Here is a 25855-nt window from a genome sequence, read left to right on the forward strand (position 1 = left end):
ATTTCCATATTCACTCAAGCTTTAAAATGAATGGCAATCTTATTGAATTAACTGCTGTAACTTTTACTTCAACAATGCCTAGATAAACACAGAATTTGAAACACCCAGTTTGAAAATAGTTCCAAGAGTGAAGAAATCTAATCAATGAGAAAATGTACTGTATTATTTTTGGGGGGGGGGGGTTGAAGCACAAAAGAATAATACTTGGTGCATATAGTTTTGACTATCCAAGCAATTCACATACATTTTCAATGTAATCCTTACATGAATGCGTATTTGTTTTATAAGCAAGTCCATTTTCAGCCAAAGCAGCAGGTATTTGACAAAAGGAAAGAACTATTAAGACAAGCATTGTTAAGTTTCCAGAGGAAAAGCCTTTTTCATCTTTTGTAGCAAAAACACTCTTGTGGCACCCAAAAAACCTACATACAGTATTAACTGTAAAAGGAGACTGCAACATGAAACTGTTGAATTGCAGTAGGTCAAGGATTGCCAGTGCTATCATGTGCAGATTTTTAGCCTGGAATAGGTGTTAATTGGCTTACCAACGCCAGAATGTCTGTGTCATCAAGAGTTCTGTGTGTGTGTGAATTGCTGCTATTAAGCACCTAATTAACACAGTACATTTATACATTTCATTTTCACTTGACCTCACTTTTTATCATCTGTCTCTCCCTCCACCTAGCCGTGTGTGTGTGTGTGTGTGTGTGTGTGTGTGTGTGTGTGTGCGTGCCCCCACAACTCAGAATAACACTCCATGCATCTGATGAAATGGACCATGGTTCACAAAGCTTATGCCATAATAAATCTGTTAGGCCTTAAGGTGCTACAAAGCTCTTTATTGTTACAGTTGTGTCACCGCACAGATCAGGAGTGAAGTCTTTATAAATTAACACTTGTGTCTATTGCATAATTCAACATCCAAGTAGAGAGCATTAGAATCCCAACATGCCTTCCTTGCCCATGGTGACTGGCGGTGGCAGCAGCAGCAGCAGCAGATCAGCAAAGTACAGCAAGCCACCCAGGGGTCTCTCAATTTACTTCTCCCCATAGTTTGAATAGCTTGGCCACAGGAGAGGGTGGGGAGGAAATAATTTGGCAAGCTGGCCCTCTGCGTGCCCATGCTAGGTAATGCAAACTAGTAGACACAAAAATAGCTCTCCACTGATGCCAGCAAAGATCCATATAAATTGTGAAATTTCATAGAAATCATACTGATCTCACAGTGAGGGAAATAAATTAAGAAATTAAAAAATTGTCCAGTAGCACCTTAGAGACCAACTAAGTTAGTTCTTGGTATAAACTTTCATTGCATGCACACAAAAGCTTATACCCAGAACTAACTTAGCTGGTCTCTAAGGTGCTACTGGACAATTTTTAATTTTTATTTATTTATTTCATCTGCATCAGACCAACATGGCTACCTACCCAAATCTAGAATCATAGTGAGGGGCAACTCTGGAAGAATAAAGAGAAACAATGCATTGTTTTGCAGCAAGTCCAATTTTGCTTCTAGTTTTAGATAACTGCTCGTTATTCTATCAGCCATCAAAAATCTCTATGCACCTGTGCAAAACAGAACACTGTTGCACAGCATGCACCCCTGTGCTGCATTCTCAGACACACTCCAAAGTACCTTCCTGCATCAGAACCAGAAACATTGACCTATGTTATAGTTAAAGAAGTCTGGTTATGCGCCAAGCATTAGCATGCAACTAGTGTTAGCACTACTGCCCTCTATGTTTCTGATGCAAATATTGAACAACAATTTTTAACTAGTTCTTCTCTCCCAAAGTGACTTCTGGAACAGTGTTCTTTTCTTTGAAGTCTTCTCCGATTCTTTTCATTCAAGCTACTATAAGAAACTTGTAGTTTAACTTGTAGTTTTAGACTTTTCAGCTTTGCTAAAATGCATTCTTTGGTGATAGTCAAATAAGTTTTACTCAGAGTAGACCTACTGAAATTAACGAACACTACTAAGCCAGCTCCATTAATTTCAGTGGGTTTACTCTGAGTAAATTTTATTGAATACTACCCTGTGTATGGATAGGAATGCCAACTTATATCAACTTCAAAACTCTTGGAGGTTAGTAGTTTTCATTTTAAAGTACCCCAACTGCTGAAATTAGATGCCAGGTCCACAGCCTGAACATTGACAATATACGGGTAACTCTCCAGAGCTAATCTTGCAGAAAATCAACTGTATTGTATAGGGGTTGAACAACATCACCCAGTTTCATTTTCCTTTTTCTGTATGATGCTGCTTATATCTGAAGTTTAAAAGTACACATCAAACACATTTCTCTCTCTAAGTTAAGCTCAGTATTAACACATGAAATTTTTAGTTTTTCAGATGTAGAATTAAGCTCCCTACAGTGCTTCCTCTTTTTTTTTTTTGCATGTAACATAAAAAGGGTTTCCTGGTTTTTATAATGATGATATGTGCATCTCAAATGAAGTTACCTTAGATTAAATTTAACTGACTATGTTGATTAACACTGTTAACCAGTTTTTCAATGGGTCCAGGAAGAAAGCAGCTCTTGCAAGCATCACTTCCTTTTTAGTTGTACCAGGTATCATTTCAAAATGCAGTGAACGGAGTTTTCATACAGGGGAACCTTATATTGAAATAAGTGCTGCATTTCCAAGAAACAAGTTAACGAAGGTGATTCTGTGTGGTGAAGTGCCCTCTAGTGACAAAATGAAAATCAGGAAAATAAGTTTTGCAAGAAATAACCTAAAATTGGTTTTCTGTTTTTTAAAAATCAGTCTGAAAGTTTTCACCCTTACCCATCATATTAATAAATTTAATGTCATGTTTTACTGTATTTTATTACATTGTGGATTTTAAATAGTTGTAAGCTACCCTGAGTTATGCCTAGGGACTAGAAAGGCAGGATAGAAATATCTCTAAAAAGAAAACAAAATTGTTAATAAAAATAAGAATTTCAGTTATAATAGTTTGTAGTTGCTAGAACTTAAAATAATAAAGCAATGGTGTCAAATCAGTTGCAGCAATGGCTTACCTTTACAATCAAGAACTGTATGTTGTCACTCAAGCCCCTTTCCCAAAGTCCTCTGGCATGTGCATGGGACTTGGAAGAAGGATTCATTTTATGCTGGGGTAGAAAATATGTTGAAGCTGTGAGGATTCCCCATCACTGCTTGTTTCTCCCAGGCTAGCTTGAAGTGAAAACCTAGTGCCTGCCCAAGGCTTTCTGCAAGTGCCACGGAGGTCTGTAAGGAGTGGGAAATGTCTCTGCTTCTGTCATTCACTGAGAAACCCAGCCCCTTCCAAGTCATGTGTGGAAGGAAGCTCATCCACTAACACAGTCACCAGGAAGGGATTCCTGGCTGGGTTGGTGACCAAATGACTGCATTTTGTGGAACATTGATAAGCAGCGCCTTTAGAAAGGGACACAAAGCACTCAGAAACTCCAAGCAGTATGCCTAACGCAGGTAGTCATACATTGGCAGGGTTGTCTTTATGAAAATTATGAAGCACTTTTTGATGGGAAGAGAGGAAGAGACAACATCAGTGGGGAACTGTGGCAAGTGGAATAGCACAAGGAGATCGTAGATGAAGGAACTTATTCTTACACACCCATTCACATAAAGTGCCTGGTTAACGGATAGCAGAGTCACATTCATCTTCTCTCTCCCATACACACACTTTCTACCAGCAGCAATTAAAAAATCACAACTGAGAAAAAAATGCAACAAGATGGGGGGTTGGAGGGGAAGGGAAGAAAACCAAACCAAACATTGCAAGTTTCCAGATGGGGTAATGGGTATTTAAATAACAGTGCACAGGTCTATGACACAAGTTTGCACATGCCAGCTGATATACACAGAGGCCTCTAATCAAATAAAGGTGATGGGTGGCTAAGAGTGTTTCACCAGCATTTTACTTTGCAGTGCACCAAACCATTCCATAAGCATAGTTTAAAAACTTTTTGAAAAGGAGAGGCAAAAGGGAAAAGGATCTGGGACCCATCACAAAAGATTCAGGGCTTGGGTTCCCTGGGCCTGGATTAGTTGGATGCAGAAGAATGGTGGGAGGTACCAGCTGGGGTACCCCCAAGGAAATAAATATCAGAGCTAGGGGATTGGTGGTGGGATCACAATGAGTGATCAGTGCTTCAGTGCTTGCAACTGCCTCATTGGGGCAAGACTTGCTGGGAAGAGTTGCTCTACTCAGTAGGCCTGAGCCATTTTGTTTCTTTGAATAAAGAGTTAACTTCACTGACACCTTGTGAGTTCTTCCTGACCTGCTCCGAACTCCCACCTTGACAGCCAACAGCTAACAATGCATCCAAATGTTATTCAGTTTAGGATGTTTAAGGTGTCTTAGTCTACTACTAGGAACAGCACAACTACAGGCAAGAGCAAATTCTGTCTTGAGGTCCCCATAGGAACAAATGTCTCCTTAATACAAGTACTTTTATGGCTTTCAACCTTATGTAAACATTCAGAAAAGAAGGTAAAGATCTATGGTGGTTTAGGGCATTTTAAGTTGCAGCTATGGAATAATCCTCCCTCAAGATGCCTGCTCTGAGTTTTCCTTTTCTTTTCAATTTTAGAAAACCGGTGAATTACTTTATTTATTCTCTAGAACATCCTGCCTATGTCTTAAGAACTTCAGCTGAGGGTCTTCTTTATGTACCTTCAGTAGGGCTGCTATATGGCAAGAACAGAAGAGAGTGTTCTCTGACATGGCACCCCAATTGTAAATTATCCTTCATGTAGAGGCTGGTGCTGACTTTACAATCTCTTTGATGCCAGTTCAAAATTTTTAATCTGTTTGGACATTTTATGTTGTTTATGTTGACTAGTCTGTTCTATTATTTTAGTTACCTATACATTGTTTATATGAAAGTTTTTTGTTCTACTGTATTATTATGTTTTAGTGTGATTAGTTTTAATCATGCTGATTGTATACTGCAACAATAAACCCTCATAAGGTGATTTACTAATACATAGTATTAGTTTGCTGTTAGATGTCAGCCAGGCAAATTATGGTCTGAGAAACAATATAGCTTGTTTCCAAATCATTTAAGAATGTGTAACTGTAACAAAACTGAGTTTTTATTTATTTATGCACAGGTATCTTTTTCATTCTACTGCTACTTGTTTCTGCACTATGATTATTTTTATGTAACAAAAATAGCTATCAAAAATTTCCATACTTCAGAAGTCAACATTTGCTCTGAAACTGAATAAAATATTATCATTATCAGCAGATGACTATTCTGATGCTTTTTATTAAAAAAAATATTTCGTCCACATTTCCTGTTTTGATGCATTATAGCCAATTTTTTTATGCATTATAGCCAACATTGTCATGACTTATAAATACCAGCAAGGGGAGTAGTTACACTTTAGGAAGCTCTCTCTATGTTTAGCTGAGGAAAATAATGGGGAAATAATAAATACATTGGTGTTGGGATTTATAAACAATGGAAAGGACAGATTTTTTCTGTCCCACCCCAACACAAAACCTGATCCTTTAATGACTATACCTGAACAAGAAGAAAAAAACACAAAGGAAGCAGACATGCATCATTACAGAAACACATTAAAAATAGCACAGTGTGTTAAAAGGAAGGAAACAAGGGGTGGGGGGACGGGACATCATGTCATTCCACCCCCCCACCCCCATGCTCAAATAGCTATGGCCATAAACTCAGAAGACACACTTTATAGTTTCCTAAATGAATAACTCTGTTATAGCACCTCAGCTATAATATCCCATTCCTTTTGGGGGAAAACCATGGCTCTCTCTGTGTGTATTAGAATCCTTAGTTTTTCTTCTTAATCATGTATATATTGTCTGGAATTGCTTAATTTTATTAAATTCACATAGCAATCCTTCTGAAATCGGAATGAGAATTACTACTCCATTGTCTACTCCATTACTGAAAAACTTGACTTTTCCAAGGGCACCTATAACAAAGCTTGGGACTTTCAACATCAGCCCCATTGCTACAGCGTGGCCATCACCTTTTTATCACCTAGATGAAGTTAGCCAACACTTTTATAGAACTTCTTCAAAGATTTCTCTTCTTCAAAAAAAGTAGACTGTCCCTTTGAAATCTCAGATAACTTCAACTGGAAGAAGCAGAAGTTGAGTGGACCTCCACAGCATTGATGTTATCTCTAATTCTCTTTCACAAGAAGGATTTGACCAGAGACTATGTGATCGTTCATGCTGCCTTATCCCACTTCAATTATAGTTGAGAAATACTGGGAGAAAGACTGTGTCTTTCAGAGGAAAGGGAGAATCTTCAGATCTGCTTTACCAAGGGGCCTAGCTGCCTAACTTGTCAAGCTGTTGAAACAAGGGAGGCTAGGGAAAGTGTGCCATTTTTGTCTGTTGCTTTGCGGTACAATGCTGAAATCTGGCAGCAATTGATGTTCAGAGCCTCTCCCATCTCCTTCACTGTAAAGCCTGAAGGGAAGTAAAGGTGGCAGCCTGATTGGCAGCTTGGCTGTGGAGTTCCAGGTATTCAAAATTATTCACTGAAGGCCAAAGACTTCTGTCAAAAGTTGCACAAGACAAAAAACTCACAAACTCTATTATTCAGAAACCCACTTAATGTTGTACTTTATCACAAAGCCATGTGACCTCCTGTCAAGGAGTGAGCTGATAGACTTAACTGTCATTCAAACATGGCAATGCTGCGACTTTTGAATTCCATGGAGAATGGCACACTGTATTCAACGTAAGGATGGTCTAACTCACTCACCTAAACAAAATCATGAGGAATTGCCTAACTTTAAAAAATCCAGTTAATAGGGGTTTTTTATATATATAAAAAATCCCAGCAATTTCTTTGAGAAGAAATTCAGATGAAGCAAATCAGTGCACTGAGCATCCCAAACTAAATTCCATTAAGAATTGTGTGTATCAAGCGAACAATTTGAATTAACAGGGTGGTGGATGAGGTTTTGTTTTACAGTTCTGTGGGCCAACTCATGGAATGCAAGATCTACTTCACAACACATTTTCTTCACCAAAGGAAAATGTATCTTGCATTATTGAATATACAAGAGCCAACATGTCTTCAGGACTAGCCAAATTCAGTTTTTGTGAAAACTGGCTGTGGTCATTTTGATGGTTTTCATGTGGCTAGAACATTTCCAGCATGTAATGTGAACACAACTGGCTACTTGTATTGCACTTTGGGACTAATTTTTGTCACATATATCAGAAATCCTTATGGCTTTCCTACAGTTTGTCTTATATTAAGACTTCAGCTTCATGTGGAAACTACTGATGTAAATACAAGGCAAATAGTGGGGTATACCACACACACACACACACACACACACACACACACATATATAAAGAAAAAAGCCACAGTAACAATCTTCAATATACTTAAACGGAAACAGAAGTGATGGATGTAGTATGACTTAAATATAGAATACATCTGGTATGCAGGCTTTCCCATTTCAGAAGGGTGTGTGGTGACTTCTCATTGATATATTCTGTTTTAGTCTGTTCTTTTGCTGGTCTAAGCTGATGCATTAACTGATGTGTTAGCTGATAGTTATACTGTTCAACCTGCTACACACAACCCAGTACATGTGCCGAGGAGCACCAAAACGACTGACACATTTTAATTCAAAAAACTAACCAACAGATTAAAAACTGTGAGAATTTTTCCATTTAGGTAGACAAAACTATCAGCAGGGAATTTCTCTTGGTATGCACTGAGGAGGCTTGAAATGTGATGGAGATTGCTGGGGAAAAGAGAAGTAACACTGCGTTTTTAAAGAGTCAGGCATTTTTTCTCAGGCCTCACCTCACATGCTATTCCTCACTAACATTAACACTTATGTGAATCGTACATGCAATCACGTAAGTCATACTAGGACTGGGCTTATAAATCTCATGTGAGAAGCAAAGGACTGTAGAAATAAAGGACTGAAGCTGACCATTAACTCAAATGACCACCGTAAGTAGTGAAAGCAACAAGAAGCTGGAGTAGGGAAACAGATTTTGTATAAATTTTAAAGAACTGTAATGGTATTATATTTCTGTTTTTCACATGCAATGTAACTCATGTATTATAATAAAAAAGAAGAGAGAAAATAGTCTAATATGTGGAATTCTGAGAAAGTCCTATAGGTGCCAGTCACAAAATGGCTGACTGTAGTGTGTCATAAAACAAAATGACTGCCACATCCAAAAGAGTAGAAAAAGAGACAGGATAATAAAATAGTGCAGACCATAGCTGTCAACTTTTCTCTTTTCTTGTGAGGAATCCTATTCAGAATAAGGGAATTTCCCTTTTAAAAAAGGGAAACGTTGACAGCTATGGTGCAGACATGTCCCCCATTAAAGAAAAAAGGCAACTACATCAGCCACCACCACACTAATTCACAGAAAGAAGTTATTTCACCTCTTCTCAGTGCAGAAGGAATAGTGAGTGTCCAATCTGAGCACCCAATGAAATATGGGCATAGTGAATTTTTGAGATGTTTACCAAGACCTTTTGCAGGCACTATAAGAGGTACTGACAGAAGCACTGGGACCAACAGGTGCTGTGTTAGTGATCCTGAAACATAGGTGGGCATTGTAAAATGAAATCACTAAGATTTTTAAAAATTATGTCCAGAACGCCTTGAAATATTATAACTAGAGAAGCAACTATACTTCTCTATTACAAATAGATAGCAGAGTTTAAACTTCTGATGAACTTTTGGTGTCATCATGTGCATGTGCATTGCCCTCATATTACTTCTAATGGCATGTCAAAGCATTTTTCAATGACTTTTTTTCAAAAGGACATCTATTTCCAGCTGTTCTGTTGGTGTTGATGTGAGAACAAAGGGTACAGTAGCTTTGTTACTTAAACATTAAAATCTTGTTTAGTGCTTTTCAGCCTAACATGCTCCAATCAATTTCGACCCCTCTCTCCACTTATTAACAGTTGAGTGTTTTTGCTCTGTTGCAGAAAATCTGGCTCAAAAATGGCCTCAGACCTAATACTGCATATACATGCTCTTGTACAGTGACTCTGTACTCTTAACCCAGCATATTTTGTTTTGTTTTGAAGGAAGGAAAAACACTTAAATACAAGGAGTGAAATAATTGTGCCTGTAGTCAATTGGACATTTGATTATTATTTTTTGGATTGGATTATTTTAAATACAAATTAAGAATTTTAAAAATAAACTATGAACACTATACAAACATAAAGGTAAAGGGACCCCTGACCATTAGGTCCAGTCATGACCGACTCTGGGGTTGCGGCACTCATCTCGCTTTATTGGCCGAGGGAGCCGGTGTACAGCTTCCGGGTCATGTGGCCAGCATAACTAAGCTGCTTCTGGCGAACCAGAGCAGTGCATGGAAACGTCGTTTACCTTCCTGCCGGAGTGGTACCTATTTATCTACCGTATTTTTTGCACCATAAAACTCACTTTTTTCCTCCTAGAAAGGGTACTTGCACTTTGACGTGCTTTTGAACTGCTCGGTTGGCAGGAGCAGGGACTGAGCAATGGGAGCTCACCCCGTTGTGGGGATTCGAACCATCTGATTAACAAGTCGTAGGCTCTGTGGTTTAACCCACAGCGCCACCCGCGTCCCCTATACAAACATACTACACACTTATTAAAACTGAATCTTGAGAGTCTATCAAGCACTGTCAAACCATTATTCATCATGATGGGAATGAGCTATGCCTTCCCTCAGGGGTCATGTGCTCCCCCGCCCTACCTCTCCTCTTCCAGCATGACTGTGAGAAGTTTAGAAGCTTTCACTTACAATTTAACACAGTTTAGCATTACACCAGAAACTCTGGCTACTCTTAGCTATGTTTTGTTGAAAGAATCCAGGTGCTCCCTTTCTACTGCTTTTCCTATATTGGGCTGCAGCTCCCTCTCTGCATCATTTATTTTATTGTCACCAAGTTGGGGGCAATGATGGTTTCCATCCATTTTATTAGCCATATCTAAGTCTATTTGATATATAGATAGATCCCTGTATCCTGGGTTAACATAAAACACTGAAAAAAGTTTTGCTAATGCTTTTATGTATGATTTTTAAACACACACACACACACACACACACACACACACACACACTGCAGCTAGCTGTCCATGTTTCAAATTTGCAAGGTGCTTGGCAATATATTGCTTTTCTTTTCCTCCATTTTGTAGACAGGTGCTAAACATACTGTTTGTTTCCTCATTTATCACACTAATGAAGATGTTAATTGTTCATTTAAAACCTGGACCCAAGGATGATCTCTGTGCCACAAGATTATCTTTCCCCAACCCAGTTTGTTCATTATCATTTGTCACTGTCATTTCAGCCCTTCAACTAATTTACTGTTTGTATCTCTCTCTTCCTATCTAAGTCAATCTGAATGGATCCTTTAGGTCATATTTCATGCAATTATATTAAATGTATTGTTGCATGCCACCCTAATCTTTGAGTGGTGCAAGATTGCAAGGGTCCCAGGGTTCAGTTTCCTTGGAATGAGGGCAGCAGAGATTGTGGTGCCTTTATTTACACATGCGTACAACCTGAGCCAAAGATCGACAGCATTAGCACCCCAGAAGGTCTTGCTTCTCCCATGCTTCTCCCTGGGATTCCAGCAGAAATCAAGCATGGCTCTCACTCTCTGGCTTCTGCCTGCAGCCTGCTTCTAGTGAGGTAGGTCAGGGCTTTGTAACTGTTATCTCTATGGGATCCTCCACATGGTCAAATTTGCTAGGGCAGAAATGCTTATAATCGCCTCTTTTTTGGCAGCTTTACTTTTGAAGACAAAACAAATGCAAGAGGGTATACAACCTTGTTTGGAAAATTCCATGAGCTCCTAAAAATGCACCTTCTCTTCCTTTACAAAATTAACCCAGAACCAAATTTGTATCATACTAATGAGACACCCCCTCAAGTAACCCATGAAGAACAGACACAGTCAATTTCAAGCTCCTTTGGTGGAATCCCCACAAAGATGCATGGGAGCTTTTCATGTGTTTCCATGAGGCATAATGGAAAATTATGCCTTAGGCTAGGTAAATACAGGCAAGTCTCCAATCCTATGAGGAGCTACATTGCTAGAGTTACCAATTACAGGACCAACCCCTGAAAGCAAGTTTTAGTTCCTTAGCTGGCATAGAATATGCTTTAATTTTATAAATACTTTCCTCTTCTTTGTGAATCTTTACTTCTCTCAGCCCCACTCACCTCACAGAGTGTTTGTTGTGGGGGAGGAAGGGAAAGGAGAATGTTAGCCGCTTTGAGACTCCTTAAAGGGAGTGAAAGGCGGGATATCAAATCCAAAACTCCTCCTTCTATGAAACTATTTGCTGCTCCTATTACGCTATGGAGTTGTTGCACCCTGCCCAAATCTCTGAGCAGTGTGAGACTCCCAGGGTTCCAGGCACTTACCCAGAGGTTGGTTTCATTAGAATGCGGGACAGCAGACAACACTGTGGTAATATATGACTTTTTGTAATATATGACTTTTTACACATATATACAACTTGAGCCTATGATGGAGGAGCTCACAGCATTAGCACCCCAGAAGGTTTTGCTTCTCCCATAATCATAGGCTTCGATTCAAACAAAAATCAGGAATGGCTCTCACTGTCTGGCTTCTTCCTGCTTCTAGCCCAGCTCTCACGTACTCTACTCTGGCTATTATCCTTCTCACTACCAGCCAGATGAGGGAGGGGGCCCATCCACTTGTCCTCTGGCACACAGCAATTTCCTTTGTCAGACTAATGGCATGCTTAGGACTCTTACCAAGAAACTGGCCTGGCTACTTCAGCAGTTGAATTTCCCAAACTCACAACAGTACACTTATTTTTCTGGCTTACCATTCTAAAATGCAAGTATTCATGAAAGCTCTTATATAAATTACATTGCAAGAAAAAAACACAAATATCTCTGCAAGTAAAATGGTATGAATAGCCTAACCCCCATAATTGAGCCTAGAATAGTATTAATATTCGGAACACACACTGTAAACCCCCTCCCAACTATCTATATTTTTCTGAAATCAGATGAGCAAAACGAAAACAAAAAACTAGACTAAATTCTGCCACATTATTCATACATGCTTCTGTACTTTGACATAAAGTAGCTGAAGCCTACAAAATGCTATTTGAGGAGTTGTTGGAACTATTTTTTGTATATATTTTTCGAATAATAAAGACAGATCAGCAGCCTGAAAAATGTTATTGCCCACAGGCCTGGAACAATGTGAATTCTTTGTCAGGCAATGCAACATTGCTTCTCAGATAACCAAGGGACAACAAAGATTAAGATCTGAATGTTACAGAGCTGAATGCTTAACAGATGAGTTTGGCAAGTGAGTTCCAGATCAAAGAGCCATTACAGCTTTACAGTCCTTCAGCAAAGAGCAGCAATAGAAATATAATGTCCTCTTGTACAAGTTAGCGCAGTGATCAGGGTCTGTATTATCAATCCAAACTGCTGATGGGAAATGCTCACCTGAGGGATTATTCAGACTTCCTTTTGCACTGCGCTTTCTAGGCATATGCCCACACTTTCCAGGTCTAGGCCCATCCAAGCGGCTCTTTTTTTGTCCCACTGCTTTCAACAGGAAAACCCACTGTTTCCCACTGAATCAGAACAAGCAGCAATTGGGGATTCCAACACTTGCAATTTGTTCGAGTTCAACATTAACAGTGGGTTTCCCCAGGGAAAGTGGCAGGATGGGGGCGCGGGGAACCCACTTAGACACAGCCCTGCAAAGTCCAGTACAAAAGGAAGTATAATAGCAGAGTTATGGGCAGAGGAAAGTATGGCATCAAGGGATGGGAAGGCAAGAAGAAGGAGTGGCAACTCTTTGAAGGCTATGTCCTTTTATGGACCTTTCACCAGCCAACAAGTTTTGGGTTGTCATGACAGCCTACTGTACTGTACATGAAACTCCTGGGCAAGATAAAGCAACCAGCAAATAACCACCACCACCACCACAACCTTCTTGATGGTAGTGCTGCTGTTGAATGTGTGTCATCCCCTAATAAAAAAAGCACTCATCTACAATTTGATCATGGTTCATAGAATTGTAGATACCCCTTGCAATGCAGGAATCTTAAGCATCCATGACAGATGGCCACCCAACCTCTCCTTAAAAACCTCCAAAGAAGGAGAGACCACCATGATGCAAGGGAGTCCATTCCACTGTCGAGTAGCTCTTACGCCTGATGTTTATAATAATAATAATAATAATAATAATAATAATAATAATAATAATAATAATAATAATAATTTATTATTTATACCCCGCCCATCTGGCTGGGTTTCCCCAGCCACTCTGGGCGGCTTCCAAAAGAATATTAAAATACTATGATGCATCAAACATTAAAAGCTTCCCTAAACAGGGCTGCCTTCAGATGTCTTCTAAAACTCTGGTAGTTGTTGTTCTCTTTGACATCTGGTGGGAGGGAGTTCCACTTGGAGGGCGCCACTACCGAGAAGGCCCTCTGCCTCGCTCCCTGTAACTTGGCTTCTCGCAGTGAGGGAACCGCCAGAAGGCCCTCGGTGCAGGACCTCAGTGTCCGGGTAGAACAATGGAGGTGGAGACGCTCCTTCAGGTATACTGGACCGAGGCCGTTTAGGGCTTTAAAGGTGAGCACCAACACTTTGAATTGTGCTTGGAAACGTACTGGGAGCCAATGTAGGTCTTTCAAGACCGGTGTTATATGGTCTCGGCGGCCGTTCCCAGTCACCAGTCTGGCTGCTGCATTCTGGATTAGTTGTAGTTTCCGGGTCACCTTCAAAGGTAGCCCCACGTAGAGCGCATTGCAGTAGTCCAAGCGGGAGATAACCAGAGCATGCACCACTCTGGCGAGGCAGTCCGCGGGCAGATAGGGTCTCAGCCTACGTACCAGATGGAGTTGGTACACAGCTGCCCTGGACACGGATTTAACCTGTGCCTCCATGGACAGCTGTGAGTCCAAAATGACTCCCAGGCTGCGCACCTGGTCCTTCAGGGGCACGGTTACCCCATTCAGGACCAGGGAATCCCCCACACCTGCCCGCCTCCTGTCCCCCAGAAACAGTACTTCTGTCTTGTCGGGATTCAATCTCAATCTGTTTGCCGCCATCCATCCTCCAACTGCCTCCAGACACTCACACAGGACTGTCACCGCCTTCACTGGTTCTGATTTGAAAAAAAGGTAGAGCTGGGTATCATCTGCATACTGATGAACACCCAGCCCAAACCTCCTGATGATCTCTCCCAGCGGCTGCATGTAGATGTTAAAAAGCATGGGGGAGAGGACAGAACCCTGAGGCACCCCACAAGTGAGAGCCCAGGGGTCTGAACACTCATCCCCCCCCACCACTTTCTGAACACGGCCCAGGAGGAAGGAGCGGAACCACTGTATGACAGTGCCCCCAGCTCCCAGCCCCTCAAGACGGTCCAGAAGGATGTTATGGTCGATGGTATCAAACGTCGCTGAGAGATCCAGCAGAACCAGGAAACTGCTCTCACCTTTGTCCCTAGCCCGCCGGAGATCATCAACCAGCGCGACCAAGGCAGTTTCAGTCCCATGATGAGGCCTGAATCCCGATTGGAAGGGATCCAAATGGTCCGCTTCTTCCAGGAGTGCCTGGAGTTGTTCAGCAACCACTCGCTCAATCACCTTTAGTCAGAATCTTTTCCAGGCTACCCAATCCCCTCAACATAAGAGCCCTGCTGGATCTAATCCAGCTTCCTATTCTCATAGAGAATCTGGGAAGTCTGGAAGCAGGACCTGACTACAACAGCACTCTTTCGACTTGTGATTCCCAGCAACTGTTATCCAGACCTAAGAAGAACCTGGCTGATGGACCAGAGCAAAGGGGGTCCATCTAGTCTAGCATTCTGTTCTCAGAGTGGCCAACCAGATGCCCCAATGGGAAGCCCACAAGCAGGAAAGGAACACTCCTCACTTGTGATTCCCAGCAACTGGTATTCAGAGTCACAAATCAGAATTTCTATAAATTACAATTAACTAAAATTAAGAATAGGAATTATCAAATTCTTCCATAATTCAAGAGGACACAATTTATTACAATTAATCACTTAAAATCTTCCTTGCTTCCATTTTGGCTAAAGCTTCAATTGCCTATCAAGGGATTTGGTTAGCAAGGGGGTGTTCCAGAGCACTGTTCCTAGTCCCTGCTGTGTTGAATGAGTTTCAGTTAGTAAAGCTCAAGAATGTGGACAAGGTGCTTGGATTGGTCAGGGCAACCACTTGCACTTTGGACCCTTGCCCCTCTTGACTGACAAAAACTAGCAGGGAGGGGAAAGCTGCCTGGGCCAGGGAGGTGAAACATGAATGATTCTCTCCCCATCCCAAGATGTGGGGTGTGGGGGACAGAGTGATAAATCCAGCAAAGTAGAACATAGTAGCAAAATTTCTGAGTAAGTGAAAATCTGCTGTGCACACTGTCAACAGTTAACCTCACATGATATAACTCCACCCTACTCCTAAAAAACTTTTGCAAATGAAGAGTAATAAATTGAAAGTGCCGCTTTGACATTGAACAGTAACTAAACAGTTCCCTGCTTGTTCCACACAGGCGAGAGGACAGTATAATTAAACAGTTCATAAAAATGGATTTGACAGCAGCTGATCTATAGTCTTTGGTGTACACATTGTGCCTCTGAACTGGAATGGTTTTATTTCTGCTCTAGTTATAAAGGTTGATAAAAACATCCAGGCTTTAAAAATAATAAACTGCTTGAGAAAAAATTCTGGTTAATGATCCTTGCACTTGATTATCAAATTCCCTAAACCCTGATAAGGACATCTCAAATACTGACTAGGTTGTGAGCTATCCCTTAATACAAAATAATTGTATCCTTTATTCTGGGTGGGAGGGAAAGGAGAAGACAGACACAACTTGGCTCCATAGTACAAGAAATACATTTTTTCATTATTTCAGAGCCCTTCTGTTCTAATGAACTAACAATGCAGCCTTGTGCGGTATTTCAATTTTAATTATGTCAGTGTTCTGGCAAGCTTAAAAGCTGAAGTTTAAATAAAACATTGAAAAGGAGTAAAACAATCAAGAGTGCCTTTACCAAAAATCCCATAATTTTATACATAACTAAACTATGTCTATTTTGCCACTGGCGAGAGCTTTACAATACTTCTTCAAATTCCAGTCTTGTGCTAAATGGGTTTTTCTGAGTGAAATCCTGCTGCCTGATTGAAAAAAGAAAAAAGGTACAAATACGATACAAAAACACTCCCTATGTTGACACATCGGATTGCACTGAAAGTGCGACCCATCTGCCAGACTCAGCATCTGAACAGCATACTGTTTGCAGGGCTTAAGACACAATGAGTGCAACTGATTGTTGAAGAAAGGCCTACAAAAAGATACAAGAGGAGGCAATTATCTATGATGATCTCCATCTTCTGAACACCTCCTTGTACTGAAAACATAAAAATGTTCCTCAAAGGCGGCACTACAGTTGTTTTATGAAAACACTAACCGTTAATTAAATGACACAGTATTCATTTCCACTATTAAGCACTAAGTAGTTCTGAGAGATCTTTTGATAAATAGGAAAGTGTGTCAACAGTACAGTGAACCTGGGACTGCGTATCACTACCATTGAACACAGGCCAAGAGAAAGAGAAAGATCAAAAGAAAGGCATGCAAGAAGCCCTTTAACACTGATTGGGCCAAGGCCTGGAATCTATAAAAGCCTCGAGATCAGGCCTTGGTTACTTTCATCAGTACCAAAGGGATACTTGGGTTGCTCTGTTACTCTGCCACAAAATCTCCCCTTCAGAGAGGAGCCATAGTTCAGTGGCGAAGCGCATGATTTATGAAGCGCAGGTTTTGTCCCTGGTAGGTTCCAGTAGGGCTGGGGAAGACCAGTGCCTGAAGTCCTGGAGGTGGCAGCCAGTTGGTGCAGTCAATACTGAGCTAGATAGACCAATGAAGAAGGTGCTTCTTCACACAGTGCATAGTTAAGCTATGGATCTTGCTCCCACAAGAGACAGATGGATTTAAAAGAGGATTCGACAAATTAATGAAGGAGAGGGCTGTTGTTGGCTCTGCTTCCAGCTGTAGGCAGAAATGCTAGCAGGTTTCCTACAGGCAAGTGGTGGGCCACTTTGAGAGCAGGATGCTAGACTAGATGGGCCACTGGTTCAATCCAGCAGGCACTTCTTATCTGACTCAGTATTTAAAGCAGCTTACTAGGTTCTTAGTATTGCACTTTCCCCGCCATGTCTGGGTAACAATTCAGATGAAAGTGAACTCACATGTACATACACAGCTGTTCATTACTTGTAGAAAAGTCTTTGCCTATCCTATTTTCCTCTTTCATATATATTTCTATAAATAGAAATTTATATTTCTATATAAAACCCTCACTCCTAGGTGTTTATTGCAAGCTTCTCTGGAAGACCAAATCGGATGCTTCTTCCCTGATCGTTAATCAATCTTTCACTAGCCAATTCAGAATTTGCTTTTGCTTTCAAACATTTATTTGTCCACATTTACCTGAGAGGTATGATTAATCATAGTCTGTTGCTAGGATACAGATGAAAGTTCATTTAAGCTTAATGTTTCCCTTTGTAAAATAATGCCACAAGGAATACACAGGTTGGTGGCAAGGAAATGACCTTGTATAAATGACATTTAAAACCAACCCCTAAACCTAAAGAAATCTGAAAAGAGTATGGGTGCACGGGGAAAAATAAGATTGAATGTTTAGCTTGCAGAGCACAGCTTCATTTGGAAATTAGATTTTATGAAAAAGTACCATATAGTATGATATTGGGGGAAAATATACAGTTCTTAAAAATATGTATTAGGTAGGCAGGAAAGCATTTGATAAAACTACATTATTTAAAATTTATCTACAATGAGTTTGGGCCAAGATTCAATGAAATGCATGAGGATGTATTTTTCCATTTATTTTCCATGTTTAGGGCATAAAACTATATGCCACATGGATCTGCAAAAGCTAATATGATGGAACAGTTCTCTGTCTTCTTTTCCACACATGGAGAATACTTGGAAAAGAAGGCAGGGAGGCAAAGGCAACATTAGGGTCTTCTCTAGTTAAGACTATCCACTTTCCACTTGGCAGGGCCAATGAACATCTACTGTTTCCACAAATATTTAATGGTATACAGCTGAAAAGTATGGCTCAGCATCAAATGGAATGATGCATTATTCTAATATAGTTTACTGCTTTTGAAGCAGCATACAGGATGAAGTGTGGGCAATTGTTGTGGAGGAGGCGAAAACAAAGTATTGTTACCTATAATTCATCCAATCAAGATTGTGTGTGGTTAGTTCTACCAATTTGCAAGGCTCAACTGCCACATTAGAGGAGGCTGGCACATGATAGGCTCTGTTGCCCCTATAACACATATAAAGAACTGTAACATGCTGCCCTTAGCTCCTTTAGGAACAAGGGTGGGATAGACCTTTTAATAAGAACTAAACAAACATTTAATGAAGACAACCCCAGGTTCCCAGCTGCCATACCAAAGGCAGCCCCATATAGAGTGCATTACAGTGATCCAATCTTGAGGTTATCTACACATGGGTCACTGTAGTCAGGCTATCCCTGCACCAGCCACAGCTTGGAAAAGATGTTCCTTGCCACTTCGTGCAACCAGCACAAGAGATGGATCCAGGATCACCACCAGACTGTGTACCACCTACTCGTTCAGAGATAATGCAGCCCCATCTAAAACAGGCAGCCTACCTAATTCCTAGTCCCGGCCTTTATCTTTTCAAGAATCAGCTTCAGCTTATTGGCCCTCATCCAAATCACCAGTATGTCCAAGCACTAGTCCAAGCACTGCATAACTGCACCTGATTAAGATGTTAGAGAAATGGAGCTGAATGTCACCTTCTCCAAATCCTCTAATGACCACTCTAAGGGATTTAAAATAAGGTTAGACAAATGCATGGATGATATCAATGACTACATCATGGTAGTGCACAGCCATCAGTATCAGAGGCAGAATGTCTCAAAATATCAGTTGCTTGGGAACAAAAGTAGGCAGTGTGCTGTTCAGCTCATGTTCTGATCACAGGCTTTCCATAATTATCTGGTTGCCCACTGTGAGAACAGGATGCTGGGCTAGATGGAACTTTGGTCTGATCCAGCAGGTTATTTATAATGTTCTTCTTATTAGAACATACCCTTTTGAACCAGTAACCGAACTTCAGGTCATAGAATCATAGAGTTGGAATAGACCACAAGGGCAATCGAGTCCAACCCCCTGCCAAGCAGGAAACACCATCAGAGCACTCCTGACATATGGTTGTCAAGCCTCTGCTTAAAGACCTCCAAAGAAGGAGACTCCACCACACTCCTTGGCAGCAAATTCCACTGTCAAACAGCTCTTACTGTTAGGAAGTTCTTCCTAATGTTTAGGTGGAATCTTCTTCCAGGTCCACTCCACTCCACATATGAGTTCTTGGCAAATGGAGAAGTATCACATGGAAAGATGAACCCTTCTCTTAGTGAAGAACACTGGATACTGTACTTCTTACATTGCCTATGTAATGGCACAACTTGAGCATTGCCCAGCTGTTCCTTTTTATGGCAAGTAAACTGAACTGGACGACAGAGCTCCAAGCTTCTTCTGTCTTTGACCGTCCCATATACAATCAACTTGTACGGAAGAATTGCCCTGCACATTTAAGTGTACGGAAGCCTTTTAAATTCAGCATTTCATTTAACACAAATACATAAGAATCCCATAATTCAACATTCACCATGAAATCACTTGAAAGCTGAGGATTTAATAGCAGGGTGGAGTACAGAGTACCTATTATTATAATTCTTTCACAACCCTTACAAATCATAGGGCTACATGTTGACTCTCATCCTGTCAAGTATTGTGGTAAATAATTAAAAACAAAGTACATTTGACAAATAATGAAATGTTGTGCCATTTCCCCCTTGATTAAGAAAGCAAATAATCACATAACTCATTCATTGCAATGGATTTTCAGCCTATTAGAGTGGATTAAGAAGGTTTTTGTGTACAATAAATGGAATTTATATCCCATTGAAGAGGTAATGACAAGACTGGTTTCTTGAATTATGAAAGCTGGGAAAGGAGCACGCTACTTATATTTGTAACCTCCATTCTTATGTTCTGAATGATGGAACAATAATGAGCACAAGGTTTTTTTGTTTTTGTTTTTTAAGAAGTCATTTGAAGTTATTCACATCTGACTGCCATTTTTAGCCCTTTTGGGGGTGAGGCAAGCTTGACTACCACAACTGCAAATAAGTTAAGTGAACTTTTAATTAGACAGAAAGATAGCAGAACTCTTTTTTGTATCTCATTCACCACTGCAATTTGTACAAATTTGTTGCCAATGCAGTTAATATGACATTTTGTCTCATTGCATGAAGGAGATTGATCCCATCTTTTGATTTAACATGTTCATTGGAAACTGTATCTGTTCATCTCATTTCTAACTTCCATTAGAAGAAACAAAGTACAATCTTTGAGGCTCTTGTTAACCCTGTCCATCCTCGTTTTGCAGAAGTGTGCTGCTTAACTGACCTCAACAACACCATAAAACCCGCATAAAACCTCTGCAATTCTCTTAGTATTTTCTGTTTGACAAAAACATGTTTTTTTTCTTGCAGAAAGCAATATAATCACTGTCTTGTGGTTTCATGAAAGAGTTTCTATCCGTGGAGATAGAGTGCTGGAACCGTCACCGTCACCCAACACAAAGGAAAACTCCTCTCAGCTCCCCACCAGTAAAATAGGGATTTGTTTCATCAAGAGTATGAGTAAGAATGGAACACTTTTGCAGATGCAGAGTTTGAGTTCTATATCACAGCTGCTTTGATTAGAAAAAAGGTTGTTAATGGGTTTCTTTTGTTGTGTATACATTTTTAGTCTCACTAAGGATTACAAAATGAAACACAGAACAGCATTCTTGACTGTCCTATTCAATAAAGCTTTGAGGACTTTCACATTTCTGAGGCTCTAAACTGAAGATCACCTTAACTAGGTAACAGTGCTTTGATCTCCTTTACTAATAATATACTGCACTGTGAAAGTACAAGTGTTGAATTTGAATGCAAAGCAAGAGAGGGATATGGTTTTGAACGGTGTGTATTTCAAATTTTCTCAGAGCTAAGCTGTCCCGTAACAGAAGACACCCAGAGCACTTTTGGAAGGTGATGAGTTGACAAGTCTTTCTCTCTCTCTCTCTTAACACAGTGACAACAGCTGTTCAACATTTTGCTGAGCATGTATGCCCTTTGAGAAGACTAATTTGAAGTTGAGTTATTCCCAGCAAGAGTTCATTTTCCTAGCATAGCCCACATGCCATTTTAATCAGCAGTAAAACATAAGTTACAGCAGGCACAAAAAACGCAGTAGCTTATTGGGGGAAATCATCACAACACAGGAAAAAAACTTGTTTGCATGTCCTCCATGACACCGAATTGGCTGCATATCTCCTATTGGGAGACTTCAGAACTGTAAACATGACCTCAAACCATTCAATGATAATCTCCTCCTTACTAAGTAGTACAGTGCACCTTACAGAAAGAAGTTGTCTAAAGTCCTCATCTGTGCCCTTACATTTATCTTCATTTTGCGGTGTCTGAAATAATTGCTATTCCAGTGGAGAGGCAAATATGGAGTTTTGGCTGGTTGAGGGGGGAAAGGGCTGTGATTCTCAACATCATTTCTAGGCTTCATTCACAGCCGTGGGCCTTACATGTGCACAGTCAGTCTCCTCCTTTTCAAAATATAGTTTCTTGAATTGCCTCTCTATATTGAAATTACTTTTTATTATTATTCATAACACCACAATAGCCTATTGAGTCATTAAACCTAGTAGAATATTGGATAGAAATACTGACTGGTTGCTCATGGTACAAATTAGGATATTAGTACATATATACAGGGACGCGGGTGGCGCTGTGGGCTAAAGCCTCAGCGCCTAGGGCTTGCCGATCGAAAGGTCGGCGGTTCGAATCCCCGCGGCGGGGTGCGCTCCCGCTGCTCGGTCCCAGCGCCTGCCCACCTAGCAGTTCGAAAGCACCCCCGGGGGCAAGTAGATAAATAGGTACCGCTTACCAGCGGGAAGGTAAACGGCGTTCCGTGTGCGGCTCTGGCTCGCCAGAGCAGCGTTGTCACGCTGGCCACGTGACCCGGAAGTGTCTCCGGACAGCGCTGGCCCCCGGCCAATAGATGTGAGATGGGCGCACAAACCCCAGAGTCTGGCAAGACTGGCCCGTTTGGGCAGGGGTACCTTTACCTTTACCTTACATATATACAATGAAGATGGAAAGAGAGCAGCATGCAAGCCTGCCTTCCAAACATAGCCAAATTATGGTTTAGTGAGATGTGAAGGTGTTTGGCTTGTGCACTCCCTACTCCTTCTCCTGCACACACGCCTGCCTATTGGGGGAGGGAAGAGGCTGCCACCAAAATGCTGCCCCAAAGGGGGTTGTACCTTTGGGGTGGCACTTCATGGGGGGGGGGGGGTTAGGGCATGGGCCAACCCCCTTGTGGATATACAATTCCATTCATTAAGAAGCCACTGCAGAAAGTGTTTCTCTATTAGTGGGCTTCTTTGCAGGCCAGGTGCAACTTACAAATCCTCTTAAAAAGAATCTAACAAATTATTTAATGAAGAAGAGAGGACTTCCTTATTCCAACAGACTTTTGGGAACTGACTGTTTTTAATGAACTGTGTTGTTTTTATTACAATTATGTCTAATACACACCCACACCCACACCCACCCCGGTATATTGTAGCTTTAAATTATATTAATGTTTAATTGTTTTATAATGATAAAAATGTTTTTAGTTGTTCTTAATTTTATTTGTAAACCACCTTGAGTCCCTGTCAGGGAAAAAGATGGTATATAAATAAATATACCATGATGAGGAGGATTTAAATTTGTAGATCATATATTCATGCTGGATGTGCCTGGCTGCTGCTGCTTTTAAATTATTAATTTTGTTATTTATGCTTTTGAGTGTTAATTGACTCTTGACATCTTTGGACTAAATAATGGCTTATAAATGTTTGTAAGATAGAAAAAAAATGCTGCTTCTTATTTCCTAAAAGTATACAGCATGACTTCCAAACTCTGTACTGTACTTACATATATATTTTTTGCCACCTACAAAGTAATCAAGTAGTGGCAGTGGCGTAGCATGGGGGGTGCAGGGGGGGCCGGCCGCACCGGGCACAACATCTGGGGGTTAGGGTTAGGGGCGCAAATCCACGGGTTAGGGGGCGCAAATTACTTGCCTTGCCCTGGGTGCTGACAACCCACGCTACGCCACTGAGTAGTGGTCTAAACATTCCTACAGTATTAAACATTTTGAACTAATAAAAGCAAATCATACACTTGTCTAACTTTTGCTGGGATTTCTCTCAAATAAGCTATGTAGCCTCTTACCCAACTACATTTTCCAACTTCCTCCATATTTTTTTCCTTTTTTTTACTTCAAACTAATTATGGAAAAGAAAAACATTATGCACAGTGGGTGGTCTACTCTGACCACAAAGTTAAATACCATGTAATCCCTTAAATTCTACTTAATCAGGAGCCATTCATTTCAGATGAGTAAACATGGCTGCTTTGGAATTCTTTGATGTATTAGCTGTTAACTTTCAGAGACAGTCATACATGGGGATTTCTGCCCCCCTCCCCCCTCAGCTTTATCTTGTGAATGGTTCAACCCACATATGTGTGATTACACTAGCCACTTCTCAGACGGTGTGTGTGCATATCACAAGCCCGTGCCATTATTTATTTTTCCACTGAACAGCTGATATGGATTTAGCTAGCTTATTAGTTATTTTACCTGTATGTTGTTCTTCAATCCAATCTTGCAGGTACATGAAGAGGAATAAACCCATTATTCCAAACATCAGTACAGATACATAGACTAGTTTTAGGTTCATGGCCCTATCGGAGGACTACATTTCTACTCGCTTCAAAGGACTGCACAATATACTTTTCAGATGCTTTCAGTTCATTATCTTTTTCTTCTTCTGTTTTTCTGGAAATGCCAATCTGGAAAAGACACAATAAGAAAAATTCATTTTTCTAGTGCACTCTTCTTAAGAATATCACAGCATACTATATATACCTTTGCAGGTTCCCCCCTTCCCTTTTATTTCTCCAAGTGAAAGGAACCAGCAAGCTTGTGTTTTCTTCTGGGACTATTTTCCCCACTTCCTCAGTAATTCAACTTTGGATTTAAACTGGGAGTTGTGAATATTCTTAAAATCTGATGCCTTTAAAAAGGCTCATCTCAGGATTGCACAAATGGTAGCCATGTTTTCTCAAACTTTCTCTTACTGCCAGAAGTAAAGGCATCCAAGATTGTGAGAAACTAAACCAAATAACAGCCTTGGGAAACAAATCAGCACAATTGTACTACTGTTTCCTAGCAGAACACTTGTTCACATGTGCTTGGATTGTTATAAGAATTTTAAAGTCATATACATATAATAAATGTTCATAAAAATGTACCAATGTATGGAGCAGCACAGGAAGACCTTCCTGAAACCATTTTGACTCCCAAACTGACCAAATGTTTTCTCTGCAAGGAGGGAGGGGGTGAGGGAACTTTCCCATTGTCTCAGGAAGTGGGTAATCACCAGGCAATCAGATACGACATTATCAGAAAACCTGCCAGACAGGAAAAACAACAACACTCAAATTTCTGTTGTAGACCATCCTTTCTGTGATGTAGGTATGATGTTTGTGGGGGTGGTCTTGGGTTACACCCCTTCTGTGATGTATGTATGATGTATGGAGGGGCGGTCTTGAGCTCCAGGGCAGAGAATTTGAAATGTCTATATAAGGGCAGGCACACCTTTGTTAGGGGTCCTCCTCTGTCCTCCTGCATGTGAGGGGAGCACCCTGTTGCAACGGCTTTAATAAAGATCAGGCTTACTAGCTGCTTTGTTTCTCAATATTCTCTGGTTGGCCTCTGTTATTTTCTCCTACCAATAGGGAACCCACGTAAGGACTCTATATGGGCTCTTGGATACCCCATAAGGGGAAAAGGGCAGATTTTGTTTACAACAGGGTAAAATTTAGAAGGAAACACCTCTGACTTGAGAGGAGAACCAAAAGAATAAAAATTAAAATTAAATAAATAGAAAAGTTCTGAACCTCTTACACTGCTATTGTCAAGATGAACAGCTCTCTGGAAGCAGGAGGCAGTATAAATACAATAATATGGGATGCCAATGCAATGCCGTACCTTCAACAATATTCCTATAGGCCAAAAGTTAGCTCAGTGGCAGTTCCTATTAAAAGCACAAACCTGGCTCTGCAAGGAACATACATCAAGGTTTGTTTTTTTTATAGGACCACTTTGCAGTCATCGATTCAAACTACATAGGAAACAACCCTATTAAGAGCCAGATTCTCACCAGTGGCTTCAAGTGGAAGAGGCTCAAGCCCAAAGCTTTCTGAAGAATAATCTTACTTGCAACACAGAGCCTCAGGAGAGGGAAATCATTAATTTAAATGCCCTTCACCTGCCACTCAAAAACAGCAGGATGTTAGAGTTGACGAAAACGCAATACAGAACCTTTTGTAGAATGCTAGAGAAAGTAAAGCTTCTTAAATTGCTTTTAAAATCTAGCACATTGTAATTCAATTGAGTATAGTATAGAGGGAGTATTAAATTGCAAAGCAAAAAAATTCAAGCCTATCCTGAAATTCAGTACAATGATGCCCTTGGAAAGAATATTCAATAAGCACTGTTAAGAGTGAACTAAAGAAAAAAATAAGTAATAAGGTAAAATAAGACAGTTGGGAACAATCATTTGAGAACTATTTGATGTTTTGTTTGCCATTCTGGT

General features: G+C 40.5%; 1 protein-coding gene across 1 annotated transcript in view; it reads right to left on the bottom strand.

Annotated features, from left to right (window-relative positions):
- CHST9 (carbohydrate sulfotransferase 9) overlaps positions 1-24796 on the bottom strand; it is a 44129-nt gene extending 19333 nt beyond the window's left edge. The window contains 2 exon segments of the mRNA XM_082234837.1: positions 23836-24047; positions 24510-24796. Of these exon segments, the coding sequence (XP_082090963.1) occupies positions 23836-23935 (100 nt within the window). The 5' untranslated portion in view covers positions 23936-24047; positions 24510-24796.
- Positions 24797-25855: the final 1059 nt, after the last annotated feature.

This window comes from Podarcis vaucheri (assembly GCF_965113315.1).
Source record: "Podarcis vaucheri genome assembly, chromosome: 8".
Lineage (NCBI taxonomy): Eukaryota > Metazoa > Chordata > Lepidosauria > Squamata > Lacertidae > Podarcis > Podarcis vaucheri.